The sequence below is a fragment of the Trachemys scripta genome, chromosome 11 (genome assembly GCF_013100865.1).
Source record: "Trachemys scripta elegans isolate TJP31775 chromosome 11, CAS_Tse_1.0, whole genome shotgun sequence".
Taxonomy (NCBI): domain Eukaryota; kingdom Metazoa; phylum Chordata; order Testudines; family Emydidae; genus Trachemys; species Trachemys scripta.
The window spans coordinates 68,565,941-68,580,804 of NC_048308.1; the positions used below are offsets into that span (position 1 = coordinate 68,565,941).

General features: G+C 44.7%; 1 protein-coding gene across 1 annotated transcript in view; it reads left to right on the plus strand.

The window, feature by feature from the left end:
• IQCA1 (IQ motif containing with AAA domain 1) overlaps nt 1-14,864 on the plus strand; it is a 149,118-nt gene that overhangs the window by 4,439 nt on the left and 129,815 nt on the right. Inside the window, exon 2 of the mRNA XM_034786437.1 lies at nt 13,733-14,060. Within this exon, the coding sequence (XP_034642328.1) occupies nt 13,733-14,060 (328 nt within the window). The remainder of the gene's footprint in view (nt 1-13,732; nt 14,061-14,864) is intronic.

Below are 14,864 nucleotides of genomic sequence, written 5' to 3' on the forward strand. Positions count from 1 at the left end.
AGCCCGAGTGCTACCGGCTTCACGGTTTGCCGGGCAGCCTCCAGACCCTGCGCCCCCAGCTGGGCATTTCCCCTCCCGGGCTCCAGCTGCGCTGGGGAAACGCCGGCCGGGGGCGCAGGGTCTGGGGGCTGCCTGGCAAACCGTGAAGCCGGTAGCGCTCGGGCAGCCCTTTCCGCATGGCTGGGAGTGGGAGGGAGGAGGGGGCGGAGTTAGGGTGAGGAAGGGGCGGAGTTAGGGTGAGGAAGGGGCGGAGTTAGGGTGGGGCTAGGGGTGGGGAAATGGGCGGGGGCCAGGGCCCGTGGAGGGTCCTCTTTTTTTATTTGTTAGATATGGTAACCCTAATCAAAGAGTTTTTTAAAAGTTGGCTGGGGAGCTCTCTGGACCATTAATGTTGATTTTCAATAAGTCATGAAACATTGGGGAAGTCCCAGAGAATGGAAGAAAGTGTTGTGCCAATATTTAAAAGGATAAATGGGGGAGATTTTGGTAATGATAAGCACAGGGCCGGCTCCAGGCACCAGATTCTCAAGCAGATGCTTGGGGCGGCCGCTCCGGAGAGGGGCGGCATGTCCAGGTATTTGGCGGCAATTCGGCGGACGGTCCCTCACTCCGCCTGGGAGTGAAGGACCTCCCGCCGAATTGCCGCCGCAGATCACGATCGCAGCTTTTTTTAGATCGCGATCGTGGCTTTTTTGTTTTGTTTTGGCTGCTTGGGGCGGCCAAAAGCCTGGAGCCGGCCCTGGATAAGCACCTCAGCCTGATATCAGTCTCAGGCAAAATAACAAAATGGCTGATATGGGACTCAGATTCATAGGTTCCAAGGCCAAAAGGGTCCACTGTGATCATCCAGCCTGACCTCCTTTTTAGCGCAGGCCAGAGAATGTCCCCAAAATAATTCCTTTTGAATTGGAGCAAATCTTTTAGAAAAACATCTAGTCTTGACTATAAAAGTTGTTAGTGATGGAGACTCCACCATGACCCTTGATAACTTGTTCCAATGGTTAATTACACACAATGGTAAAAAATTACACCCTTATTTCCAATCCGAATTTGTCAGCTTTAACTTCCAGCCCATTAACAAATATTTGCTCCCAGTGTAGATAGTTGTAGACAGTAATTGTCACCCCTTAACCTTTTCTTTGTTAAGCTAAATAGATTGAGCTCTTTGAGTCTCTATAAGGCTGTTTTCTAATCCTTTAGTCAGTCCCATGACTCCTCTGAACAAATCAATATGAATTTATGGAAAACAGACCTTTTCAGGCTTTTTATCTTTTTTTGATGGGATTACGAGTTTGGTTGATAAAGGTAATAGTGTTGATGTAATATACTTAGATGTCTGTAAGGCATTTGACTTCACAACATTTTGATTAAGAAACAGAAAAAACACAAAATCAATATGGTACATATCAAATTAATTCAAAACTGTCTAACTGGTAGGCCTCAAAATATCACTGTAAATGGAGAAACATCACTGAGCGGGTACATTTCTAGTGGGGTCCTATAGGAATCGGTTCTTGGCCCTAATAGGGTTGCCAGGTGTCTGGTTTTTGACTGGAACACCCGGTCGAAAAGGGACTCTGGGGGCACCAGTCAGCACCACTGACTGAGCCGTTAGAAGTCCAGTTGGCACAGGGCTGGCAGGCTCCCTACCTGGCTCTGCGCAGCTCCCCAGAAGCAGTGACATATCCCTCGGCTCCTAGGCGGAGGGATGGCCAGGGAGCCAACGCGCACTGCCTCTGCCCCAAGCGCCAGTTCTGCAGCTCCCACTGGCCAGGAACCACGGCCAATGGGAGCTGCAGGGCTGGCACCTGCGGGCAGAGGCAACGTGCAGAGCCGCCTGTCTGCCCCTATGCCCAGGAGCCAAGAGACATGTCACCACTTCCAGAGAGCCACCCAAGGTAAGCACCACCCAAAGCCCACACCCAGCACCCCTTCCTGTATCCCAACCCTCTGCCCCAGCTCACAACCCCCTCCCGCACCCAAACTCCCTCCTGGAGCCCGCATCCCAAGCCCCCTCCTGCGCCCCAACACCCCTGCCCCAGCTCGGAACCCCCTCCTGCACTCTGAACCCCTCAGTCCCAGCCCAAAGCCCCCTCTCGCATCCCAAACCCCTCATCCTCAGCCCCACCCGGGAGCCCACACCCCCAACCTAGAAACCATACCCCCTCCCACACCCCAACCCCCTGTCTCAGCCCAGAGGCTCCTCCCATACTCCGAACCCCTCAGCCCCACCCCCCAGCCTGGAGCCCCCTCCTGCACCCCAAACCCCTCGTCCCTAGCCCTACCCCAGAGCCTGCATCCCCAGCCCCCTCCCGCATCCTGAACCCCTCATCCCTGGCTCTACCCCAGAGCCTGCACCCCCAGTCGGAGCCCTCACCCCTTCCTGCAACCCAACACCCAGCCCGGAGCACACTCCCGCACCCTGAACCCCTCATTTCTGGCCCTAACCTGGACCCCGCACTCTCAGCCGCAGCCCTCACCCTCTCCCACATCCCAACCCTCTGCCCCAGCTCAGTGAAAATGAGTGAGTGACGGTGGGAGAGAGCAAGTGACAGAGGGAGGGGGGATGGAGTGAACGGGGGCAGGGCCTCAGAGAAGGAGTGTTAGGGGGTGTGGCAAGAGTGTTCGGTTTTGTGCGATTAGAAAGTTAGCAGTCCTAGGCCCAAAACTATTTAAAACATTTTTGTAAATGACCTGGAAGAAAAATATAAAATCATCACTGATAAAGTTTATAGATGACACAAATATTGGGGAGGTGGTAAGTAATGAAGAGGTATGGACATGACACAGAGTGATCTGGATCACGTGATAAGTTGGGCACAACCAAACAATATGCATTTTAATACGTCCAAATTTAAAGTCATACATCTAGAAAAAAAAGAATGTAGGCCATACTCCAGGGGGACTCTACCTTGGGAAGCAGTGACTGTGAAAAGGAGTTTGGGGTCATGGTGGATAATCAGCTGAACATGAGCTCCCAGTGCCACTCTGTCTACAAGCTTAATGTGATCCTTGGATGTATAAACAGAGAAATATCAAGTAGGAGAATGGAGGTTATGTTACTTGTATTTGACACTGGTGTGACCACTACTGGAATACTGTGTCCAATTCTGGTGTCCACAACTGAAAAAGGATGTTGATAAACTGGAGAGGGTTCAAAGAAGAGCCATGAGAATGATTAAAAAACTGGAAAACATGCCTTATAGTGATAGACCCAAGGAGCTCAATCTTAGCTTAACAAAGCGAAGGTTAAGGGGTGACTTGATCACAGGCTATAAATACTGACACAGGCAACAGAAATTTGATAGGGCTTTTCTTTCTTGCAGACGAAGGTTTAAACAAGATGTCTGGAAAATGAAGCCAGACAAATTCAGACTGGAAATAAAGTGCACATTTTTAACAGTGAGTGTAATTAACCATTGGAACAACTTATCCAGGGTTGTGATGGATTCGCCATCACTGGAAATTCAAGACTGCAGGTTTTTATGAGAGATATGCTCTAGTCCAAACAGGAATTAATTCAGGGAAGTCCTACGACCTGTGTTATACAGGAGGTCAGAGTAGATGATCACAGTGGTCCCCTCTGGCTTTATAATCTATGACTAACAAATTAGCTGATGGCATCAGAAAGTTTCAAGCTATCAAGGGTGCTTATTCTACTAAAAAGCTTAGTCTGATCTGATAATAGTAGCTTTAGATTGTCTTACGTTTTCATAATGCTTATTTCTTTGTGCTTAATTTTTGTGGTTGCCACATGTATCCTAGGAGAATATGCTCGTTAAGACAAGAGTAAATGAGGAACTGAGATCTCTTGAATTAGTGTGATGACACTGTAGCTGCTAAAGAAGCATTTTGGCTGACTGAAGGATTAGATTGTTTTATAAACACACATGAAGATATTCCTTGAGCACTTGTAGCAAATGACTTTTTAGTCAAGCATATTTCTTTCAAGAGGGATCAAGTATACTTATCAGATAAAATATTTTCATTTTGGAGTTCATTCTATTATCATGGAAACAATTTTATTGCCAACCTTCATGTATTCAAAGACTGTCCTGTATAATTATTTGACCTATAGAACTTGGAACAGTTTGTAGGATCTGTTTAGGAGAGGGTCACTGGATTAAGGGCCACGGTCTTCTGCTTTGAAAGAAAAAAATAAACATTGGCAGGGGGGCAGTTTACAACTACAGTTATGCCAGAAAACAGGCCATATTCTCATCAGTGTGAAAGGGGTTAGAGTTGTATAGGAGTCTACATACATGAACCCTAAGCATTAATAGGGAATGTTGGCCCCTTGCAGACTTTGGGACATCTGAGCAGAGTGCCTGTCCTGTGTCTGCAGTCCGCCCCTCCCCTCCCCAGCAATGGCAGTGCAGCCAGCAGTATGGCTGAACACTACTTCCCCCTCCAAGGAGGAAGAAGCTGTGTGGAGGGAGTTAATGCTGTAATAAATCTCATTACCGTGCCCAGAACAGTGCAGTGTAAATTAAGGCACCTTGGAGCTGGAGCATACAGTGGAGAACAGCTGCTCCCTAGCTCTGGACCCTTTCTGGCTAGCCATATCCCGTTCATCCACTCAATACGCATAAGGCAATACAGGATCTTTGATGTGGAGTAGCTACTGGTGGTGATGTGATGGGGATGCAGTACTACTGTCATACTGCAGAGCTGTCTTTACACACTTCTCCAGCCACAGACAACATAGGAATATTCTTCTGATTTTCCCAGGGAAATCATGCATTTGCTTCCCTCCCTGTCTCAAAGCAGAGGGCATCATATTGCCCTCAGGCTGGATAAGCTGCAATGGCTAGATAAAAGGCTGCTCCTTAGAGCATGGTAAAGTAAAATTCAGCATATGGTAATCTCTTCCCCACCTAAATTACTCAAATTTCTATTCCTGCTGTTGTATTAAAATTCCCCGACACAATACCCTTCTTTGACCAAAGAAGTATCTTTTCAGCAGCCTGGTGAGTTTGGGCAAGAGCAGGTGCTTGAAAGCTACTGAGGTGCAGTGTTACAGCTGGTGTTTAGTGAAGCAGGCTTCCTTGTCTTTGCTGTGGTTTCACATTACGTTTGTGCCACACAAACTTTTATCCTATTTTCACTCTGTTCTACTACTGAAGAATGAAATCGGAGAAGGTAGATGTGCAAGGCTGTTCCTGCTAACAATGCCAGTGTGCTGTATTTACTTTTTCCCGTGACTAGAGTCTGTCGAGCTTTATCCTCCTTTATTTTGCGCCTTTGCTACTGAATCTATCGAAAATCATTGGCTGGCCTGGAAATAGTTAAGGCAATTCATGTCGTTCCACTGTCTGCTCCCTCATCCTGGAATAGCTTGAGAAGAATTTTAAAACCAAGCCTAATTTTAGGGATAGGGAGTAAGTTTGACCCAAAATTTTGTCCAAAGCTGGAATTGAAAAGTTTTGAACAGAACCTTTTTGGAAGTCAGCTCACCTTTCATTCTCATGGGCCTCAGGAACTACGACTTCTTTCTGAGATCAAAAGCCAAAATATCCCAAGAAAGAGATTAGTGTCCTTAAGGTATCTCCAGCCCATTCAGTACTTGTGTGTCCCGCACTGTGTGGACATGCAAAGCAGGGTGAGAGTGCTTGAGGGGGCTTTTCTTCTTCCTTTACTCTGATGTAGAAGCCTGCCAATGGGGAGACACACTTCTGCCTGTGTATCCCAATCAGCAGAAGACCACTGCACAGAGTGTGAGTTGCACCCTAACAGCTCGGCTGTTGCAGTTTGCACTCCTCTGTGTCAGCCAAAATATCTTCTGTGACTTCTGCTGGAGCATAGCTCCTCTGTCCTCATCATCCCCACAGAGTAAGTTGCAGCTTCCAGTAAATCAGTATCAGGAGGTAGCCGTGTTAGTCTGTAGCCACAAAAAAAACAAGGAGTCCGGTGGCATCTTAAAGACTAACAGATTTATTTGGGCATAAGCAAATCAGCATGGCCCAAAGTATTTTGATCTCCCTCTGCTGGCTCTGCAGCAGAAGTTAAGTAATTGTTGCTGGTTCACAAAAATTAGTTAACGTATATGCATCCGAAGAAGTGGGCTGTAGTCCACGAAAGCTTATGCTCTAATAAATTTGTTAGTCTCGAAGGTGCCACAAGTACTCCTGTTCTTCTAGTTAACGTAAGTCACTAAGGCCCCAGTCCTGCAAATAGTCAATGGAACAACTCCCAGGCTTAATGTTAATTCTGTAAACACTTCAGCATGAACGCGGAACTGGTGCAACAAAAATAACCAGATTAATTTCAGCTTTGTTGAAAACAGCACGTAAGTTAGTTTTTCCAAATTGAAAAAAGAAATGTCAGGCAGAAATGTATTGTCAGGCTTCAGAGGATACAGGAATATTAAATAAGTGTAAAATAAATTGCCAGTGTTTTAAACAATTACTGTCAGTTTGACCCCAAAAATGTATCTTTAAGCCTCACTTTTAAATGAGTAGGTCATATTTTATTCTGAGTAATAAAAGTGAAATTCTACGTAGAAGGTGCCATAGTATGGCACAAAGGCTGGATGATTAATAAAGTATTCTTGATTGACTACTAGTATCTGTACTTTGTTTACTCTCTCCGGGAGCATAGAGAGTTGAAGGGACACATTGATCAGACAGGTAGGACGCTCTTTTACTCCAAAGCCATAAGAACTGCCAGAATGCACTTTAGGGCCTTTGGAATTAAAGGAGTGAATGTGTTTTTCTCATCCCATTACTCAGTGTTGCTTATTTTCCCCTGTAACATTCCATGCCTTTCAGCTGCTATGGCAATTAGCAGTACTGCTTATACTTTGTGTGTGTGTGTGTGTGTGTGTGTGTGTGTGTGTACATATATATACACAGTGCACAGCAGGTTAACTTTAAGAACCTGGGCTCTTGCCCTCCCCTGAACTTCATCCTCTAATGTTGGAAATATGAAAATTACACTAGTTGCATTAGTTCCCACACACACACTTAATATAGAGTAGGTTAGACCTACAAATACTCATCCTTCCTGCATCTCCTCGTCTCTTGAATCACACGTTCAAAATTTGAATGCAGTCATTTACACTCTTTATAGCTAACGGCAATTGCTACTACTTCTGCCGCTGATTCCTACAACTACTGAGTAAGCATGTTGGATGACCCAGGAACAATTATAGACCTTCATTTTGAAAACACTCATGCACATTGTGACGTTCTATACCTCGGAGAAGTGTGCTGCAACCTCCATATTCCTCATTTTCATATAATCCTGATCTTACGTATAAAGCATGCCTTGTAAGGTAATAGGGGAAAGGTTATGATCTGCTAAAAGTCATTTCTCTATCCATATATGTATATCATTAATGCATATAAAGTTGTGAGACTTGTGTAGAATGGTTGTCATGCTGTAAGTTGGGGGAAATCAGCCGGATATTAGCTCCCCAGAAGCAGCAGCAAGGAAAGTAACCAACATCCGGGTGGGATGTCAAACAACCCATCAACAGCCATTGTCCAGCAAGGGAGCTACAATGCAATGACTCACCTGCATGTGGCCACACCAGGGGACTTGCTCAACCTTGCTTGGAGAGACTCCGTAATGCTCACCTGACTCGGGGGGGGGGGCAGCAAGCAGAGCCAAGGGGGAGGAAAGGACATCATAAAAGGAAGAGACGTTTGCCATGCTCTTCCTCTCTCTTCCACCTACATATACAGACACCACCACACCAAGTGACTAAAGCACTGACCAAAGAGGAGAGCCTGGCTAAAAAGCAACCAGCCAGCCTGTGGCGAGAAGCATGTAAGTTTGTAAGGGCACTGAAAGTGTTAAAATCAGCTTAGAATGTGTTTTGCTTTTATTTCATTTGACCAAATCTGACGTGTTATGTTTTGACTTATAATCACTTAAAATCTATCTTTATAGTTAATAAATCTGTTTGTTTATTCTACCCGAAGCAGTGCATTTGAAGTGTGTCAGAGGCTCCCCTTGGGATAACAAGCCTGATGCATATCAATTTCTTTGTTAAACTGATGAACTCATATAAGCTTGCAGTGTCCAGCAGGTATAACTGCAAGAGGGAGGTTCTTAGGGTTGTGTCTGGGACCGGAGATATTGGCTAGTGTCATTCGTTTGCAAGTAGCTGGAAGCAGCTTACATGCCAGAGGCTGTGTGTGAACAGCCCAGGAGTGGGGGTTCTCACAGCAGAGCAGGGTAAGGCTGGCTCCCGGAGTCAAGGATTGGAGTCACCTAGCAGATCACTGGTCCAGATAACACCAGAGGAAAACATCACACACATATTTAATTTTACTACCATGTGTAGCCTTATTGAATTCAATGGGACTACCTGTGATAGTAACATTAAGCATGTGCATGAGTATTAGCAGGATCAGGGTCATAATTATGATCTTCACCCTAATGGGTTAAATCCACTTCTGATGTAACTTCACACACTAGTACATATGACCCTAATGACCATTGCGTAATAACGAAGGAAAGGGAGCCAGTCTTCATGGCGTCTTGATGACAGTTCCTAGTGTACATCACAACTAGCAGAGACTTTCCTTTAAGATTAGAAGAAAAGTCAGCAGTCAGGATTTTGTTTCACTCTTTCCTTGGTGGCTGGAAGCCATTTTTGCCCACAGGTCCCTCTTTCTCTAGAAGACAGGGTGTGGTGCCCTTTCAAGCTTGTGGGAAGAAAACTGTAGCAAATGGGCAAAATGAAAAGTGAGTGAAGGGCCCTATGTTGCCTGGTTAGTAAGGTGGGAGGGCTGAAGGGCCTCACTCCCCTCCTATGGTCCCTGGGCTGGGGCCAGGCACTCCCCTCAGCACAGAGATTGCTCCCTCTAGCACACAGGGAGCATTAGCCACTCTGACAGAGGAGCAGACACTGTAGAAACTAATGGAGACTGCAGTGGGCATGCTTCTTTTGTGCCCCTAGGCACTCAGGAGGAGACTGTGCCTCTCAGGAGCACAATTGTTCCTGGAGTTGCCCTTGTGGTGCAGCAGCACAGTCAGGGCCACACATTCAGGCACCTTTGAGCCCTAAGGTTACTGCCCCTATGGACCAGCATGGCCTTAATCACTGAATATTTACGTGAGAATTTGCACCGCTATGATCAGATCTGGCAACATCTGGCTGTGTGTTTACTTGTTTGTTTTATCAAACTAATATAGGATTTGAGACACTTAAAACACACTTCCTCCATCACTGCCTGAACAAATAGTGCCCATTCTGGTTATGGGTCAGCTGGCTCCCTATCTTAAGCACTAGGGGCCAGATCCTCAAATGGTGTATGCTGACTTACACCATGTGAGGATCTGCCCCTGGTTGTTTTGATGTCATTCTTTTCCCGCCTTTTTCTTTTCCTTAATGTTTTGTACTTTATTTCCTCCCCCCCCCCCTTTCCTGTCCTTTATTTAGATTAAATGTTAATGCTGGAAAAACAGACAAATGTCATGATCTCCACAGACATGAAACCGATCCATAACATGCTTGCAGTAATTTGTCATTATCTTACACGTATCGGATACTATTTTGCCTTATGTTAACATGCTTTAATTTGAAAAAAAACTTATTCAAAAATATAAAAACAAACTGTGAATATTAGCTGGTGCAATGGGAGAACACTTGGCATTCTCCCCAGACTGGGGAGAGAGAAAGAGGTTATTGTAAAATGAAGTGGACAGTTGTATGGGCAGTTTTGGTTGCACTGATGCCTATTGTCAGCTCTGAAACAACTTGCATTTGAAATGTTCTAGCCTGAGGATACCCACTGTTCATAAATCAAGCCTGTAGTTGGGGTACAGCCTATAGGGCCAGACATCCTCAAAGATTTATAACCGCCCCACTGCAAAATTGTTTCTAGATACACACAGCTAGGAAAGTACAATAGCGTATTGTGTTCTTCTGTGCTGGCGTACCCCATGAGTCTCATTGGTTTCCGTTCATCTGAGTCCCCAATTCTAAGAACATGTACAAAACCCCCATTGATCAATTGGCTGAGCTGTCAGGGCACAGCTAATGATGTTCTTGCTTGTGCCAATCTTTCATACCCCAGTGGTTTTATTTTGTTTATCTCTTGCACCTGGGTTAATTGCTGCAATCTACTGAGTCAGTTGGTGCAATGGGATATAAATGAAGTAGGAAGAAAGGGGGAAAGATCTGGGTGGGCTCTTAATACATTAAGAAGAGCAGGGCCAGCTGCGTCCTGCTGAAGCTGAAAAGTATAGTATACACTTTAAAAAAATGAAAGCATGTACATTCAATAGCAGGCTCGGATTGGTCATATTTTTGCTGAGCATTCTAGTCAATCAGAACATCCCCATCGATATCCTGAAGAAATAAACAAATACAGAGAGCTCGAGCCACTATGTCCAAGATGAGAAACCTTACTGCAGTATTATCTTGTCATCTCCATAGCCTCATTACAATTGCAAGTATATCATTCAGTATCATAAAATGCATAGGCATGAGGGAACAATATGATTGGCTTACGAAGATTCCAACCCATACACTTATGGATGACAATTACACTGGTTGCAGCTGCTTGGCCTCTTCATCACAACAGAAAATTAATATGCAACTGCATTCTCAGTCCCAATCAGACCAGCAAGATAACTGGTACAAAATAGCTCTATAAAATGTAACAGACACAATTCAATTGAATGTGTTAATAATCCTTCTGCCAGGTGCCGGTGACAGCAACAAGGGCTAGGTTCAATGTATCTAAGGTAAATTGATATATGGCTCGAACCCCACCCAGAGCAGTACTCTTGTTTCTGGCTCTGGGAAATAAAAATAAAGCTTCCCTTGTCACGCTTACAGGAAGTTTTTTTTCCCCCACTCACAAGCGCTCGAAAGTCATTCAGAAATATGGAACATAGGAATTTTTAATTTGGGGAGAAAGATGAACACAACCAAAAGAAATATGAAACAAAACAATGATATATATTTATATATGAGAAACTGAACAACCCAAATTAATACACCAAGAGTTTGGTCATCTCCCAGTCTAGCTTATGGAGCTCCAGAACCCTGTACCACCACAAACTCCACCCACCAAAAACCCCACTCACAGGTTGAGTTAGTCTCAGTGGTAACCAAAGGATATCCAAGGGCGGCTCTCCTCTGCTTGTCAGCTATAGACCTCAGAGAACTATTCTGCCAGATCTGATGCTAATGAGCAGCAACCTAGTCCAGTCCAGTGCTTTCATGTCTGCCTCCACCAGCTGAGTGGGTTGGGACACTGTGAAGTCAGCTCACTATTGCCACCACTGGTCTGGTTAGAACTTTCTGTGGAACCAACTCTACTCCACTGCTGCCAATGAGGCCTTTGAACAGAGCCAGCTCTACTTCTTTATCATTACTGATACAGACACATCTCTCTATAGAGTTTTTCACTGAGGTTAGGGAATCACCACATGGGGAGCATAGAGCAGAACTGGACCCTAAGATAAAATCCCTATTCTTTAGATCAGAGTTCTTCAAGACAAAACTTCCTATTTCTTTTTTGAGGCCAAGCTTTGTTATCCAACCAAAGTCTGTTTCTTATTCAGTCAGGGTGATTCCTCACCCCTGGCATATCTCGCACAGTTCTATGTCATTTCATGAGCACAGTACTGGCAACAACCTATTATCACCTTTACTCATGAAAACAAACATTTCCAACCAAAAGAACAAAAACTCAATAGGTGGAATTATGGGTAAACAATATTACAATTCAGGTAAATGAAGTTGCCAGAGCTGGATTTTCCACTTCTCCCCAACAGAGGGAGCAGAGAACTCCATCCCTCTAGGTTTTCTAGCCAGGGTGCTTGCTTTAGTTTTTGGATGAAGTAAAACTGTACTTTCAGCTTTAGATACAAATCTCCTCAGAATTCTGAGGGAGTCAGGTCTGGTTTTTTAGTTGCCACTTCTCCTTATCTTACAGATTTAAACCGTGTTATTTATGTGTATTATAGTAAATTAGAGGCCCCATCCACATAGTGAGAGGTAGCCTCTGCCCTGAAGAAAACACAGTGTAAATAGACAAGACAGATAAAAACAGTATTATTAACCCCATTTTGCATATTGGGAACTGAAGCACAGGGAGCTTAAGTAACTTGACCAATGTCACACAGAAAGTCTATGACAGAGCCAGGAATTGATGCATATCCCGAGTCCCAGCCCATGGTCTTAACCACAAAACTATACATTCTGTCATCTGAGGTCCTTTCTCACATTATTTTCCTACCTTACTAGCTGTCATGCATCAGCATTTGATAGACTAGGGATGAACAGTGAAAGCAGAGTTCCAACCCTTTGTACATGGCACTTCCTTTCTTAGTTCAGGATTTCCAGCATGGCTGTGAGACTGAGTGCTCTTTTTAAAGTACGTCTTTAACCATTCCTATGTTCCAATTTCCATCTGACAGTAGCATGTTCCAATATACTCTATGTTGCCACTGAAAAAAAAAACCCACAACAACTAGTGCGGATATAGCACTTTCATCAGTAGATCCCAAAGCACTTTTCAAAGGGAAGTGAGTATCATTATGCCCATTTTACAGATAGAGAAAGTGACGCATGGTGAGGTGAAGTAACTTACCCAAGGTCACCCAGTGGGCCAGTGGCAGAGCTGGACTAGACCTCACACACTTATCTTCTAGGCCACACTACCTTCCTTGATCCCCCCGTAACCGTATGGACCCTCTGCAACCCTAGTGGGCCCTTACTTCAGCCTGCAGCCTGGGGCTCTGCTAGGCTGGAGCTCACCAGCTCCCTGGCCTTCCCCAGCACTGCTCCACCCTCGGTACCTTCCTCAGTTCCCCTGGCAGCCTGGTCCCTCCCTCTCCAAAGGCTAGAGAGAGTGTGTGGGCTCCTAGCCCACTGCCCTCCTATAAGGGCCAGCTGAGGCTGCTTCCCCACTCAGCCTGGGGACAGCTTGCTCCCAGCCACTGCCTCTCCTGGGCTGTTTTAAGCCCTTTAAGGCCGGAGCAGGTGACCACCCCACTACACCCCACAATCATTGCAGTTGCAGCTAGCCTGGAAAGGCTGGATTGTAAGAGAAGCCTGCTGTTATTGTCACAGCCTGTGGAAATGCCAGCAATTCCTTGCAGAACCGACAATTTCCAAGATGCAGGTGATATAAATTCCATGTTCTCATATTGCCAATGAAAAAAAACATCACCACCATTGTAACCTTTAAACCCCTTTTTGATGCTACTGCAGCCCAGTTCCTGACAGGAGAATAAAAAGGGGAGCCTAACATTTTATTTTTTTAAATTGCAACCACTGGACATCGAATCATGCAATAAGGGTTGTGACGCCTGACGTACATGCCTTAGGTTCTGATCCCGCATTGACTTCAGTGGGGTTTCACATAGGCACAAGGGTCTGCCTATGCAGAGCTCGTTGCTAGATGGGGGCTGTCGTTACAACTATATTTTGTGATGAACTCCAACAATTTCTAACTTTTTTACGTTATTAAAGCATAATTTTAAAATTCCTATTTCTAAACCTGCTTTACTAGTAGAGACAATAAAAAAGAGCTATGATTTAATTAAGTAATGCTGATAAAATACATAAACTCTGCTTTAAAATACATTTTAGCTAAGTTTTTAAAATCTTTTTGGAATTAAAATGCACATCAGTGCTTGCATTTGTGAGATATCCACACCTCTGGAGTCTTGGAGCCACTCAGTAACTGTGCATGCAATTGTGTGCTAATCAATGCTTATATCTGCTGCAGCTAAGATATTCTTTTCTCCTTTCAATTAGCACTTATAATAAGATGTGGGCAGAAGCCCAAGAAGCCCTCAACGGTCTGCTCCAGAGAGAGACAGAAGATAAGTCCCTAAAGCCACAGAAGGATCGCATAACAGTGTTCCAGACTTTAGCCACCTTCTACATCAAATATGTGCAAATTTTCTGTAACTTGGAGACTGTCTACGACCAGATCGTTCACCCACAAAAACGGTTAGTGATTCGGCAAGTGCTGGAGGGAGTGATGGGCCGTATCCTGGAGCTGAAGAATGAAATGGTGGAGCTGGAGAACTCAGAGTTTCATTACTTTGATGATATCCTGCAAGATCTTAAGCTGTCCCCTGTAGGTATACTTTTATCATAAGCAAGTTAGGAATATAGTCTATATATTCTATAGTCTAATGTAAATCTATTGACGTCAATGAATCTGTGCTGATTTACTCCATCTGAGGATCTAGCCTAGTATTTACCAGAAAGTCAATACTATTTAACTGTACTGGGCTAAATTCTCTGTTGGTGTAAAGTGGCAGAGCACCATTTATTTCAATGAAACTGCCCCAATTTACACCAGCAGAGAACTTGGCCTACTCTATGCTCACTAGTTTACTGCAGAGTCACTATTTATGGTATTTCTGTTAAAAATAACTACACAGAATATATTCGTTCTACAGTGAGCCTTTCACATGGGAGCAAGCTTTTAAAAAGGAATCTGCTTGATCAATGTTATATTTCAGTATGTCTGTAATACTACCGAAGAGGTATAGTTTTTAATAAAGGTGATCTCCTTTATGGCTGACTTGTGCTACTTGGTCCTAAAGTGAACTCGTGCTAGAATAAATCAACTTCTATGTTAATAATGGTAACATTGCAAATCCACCCTGATTTTACTGTAGGATCACATAGGATGGTCCACTCAGGACCAAGCCACAGCCAATATCAGACTTCAGTTTGATTTGCCTTTTGCTTCAAGGTGAATCAGTTTGATCTCATGGCTCTCTCAGAGGTTACAAATAACTAGGGTGACCAGACGTCCCGATTTTATCGGGACAGTCCAGATTTTAGGGGACTTGTCCCGCGTCCCGACCTTACATTGGTCGGGACGCACTTGTGGAGGACACAAGCCGGTGCTGCCGGCGCTGCTCACCTC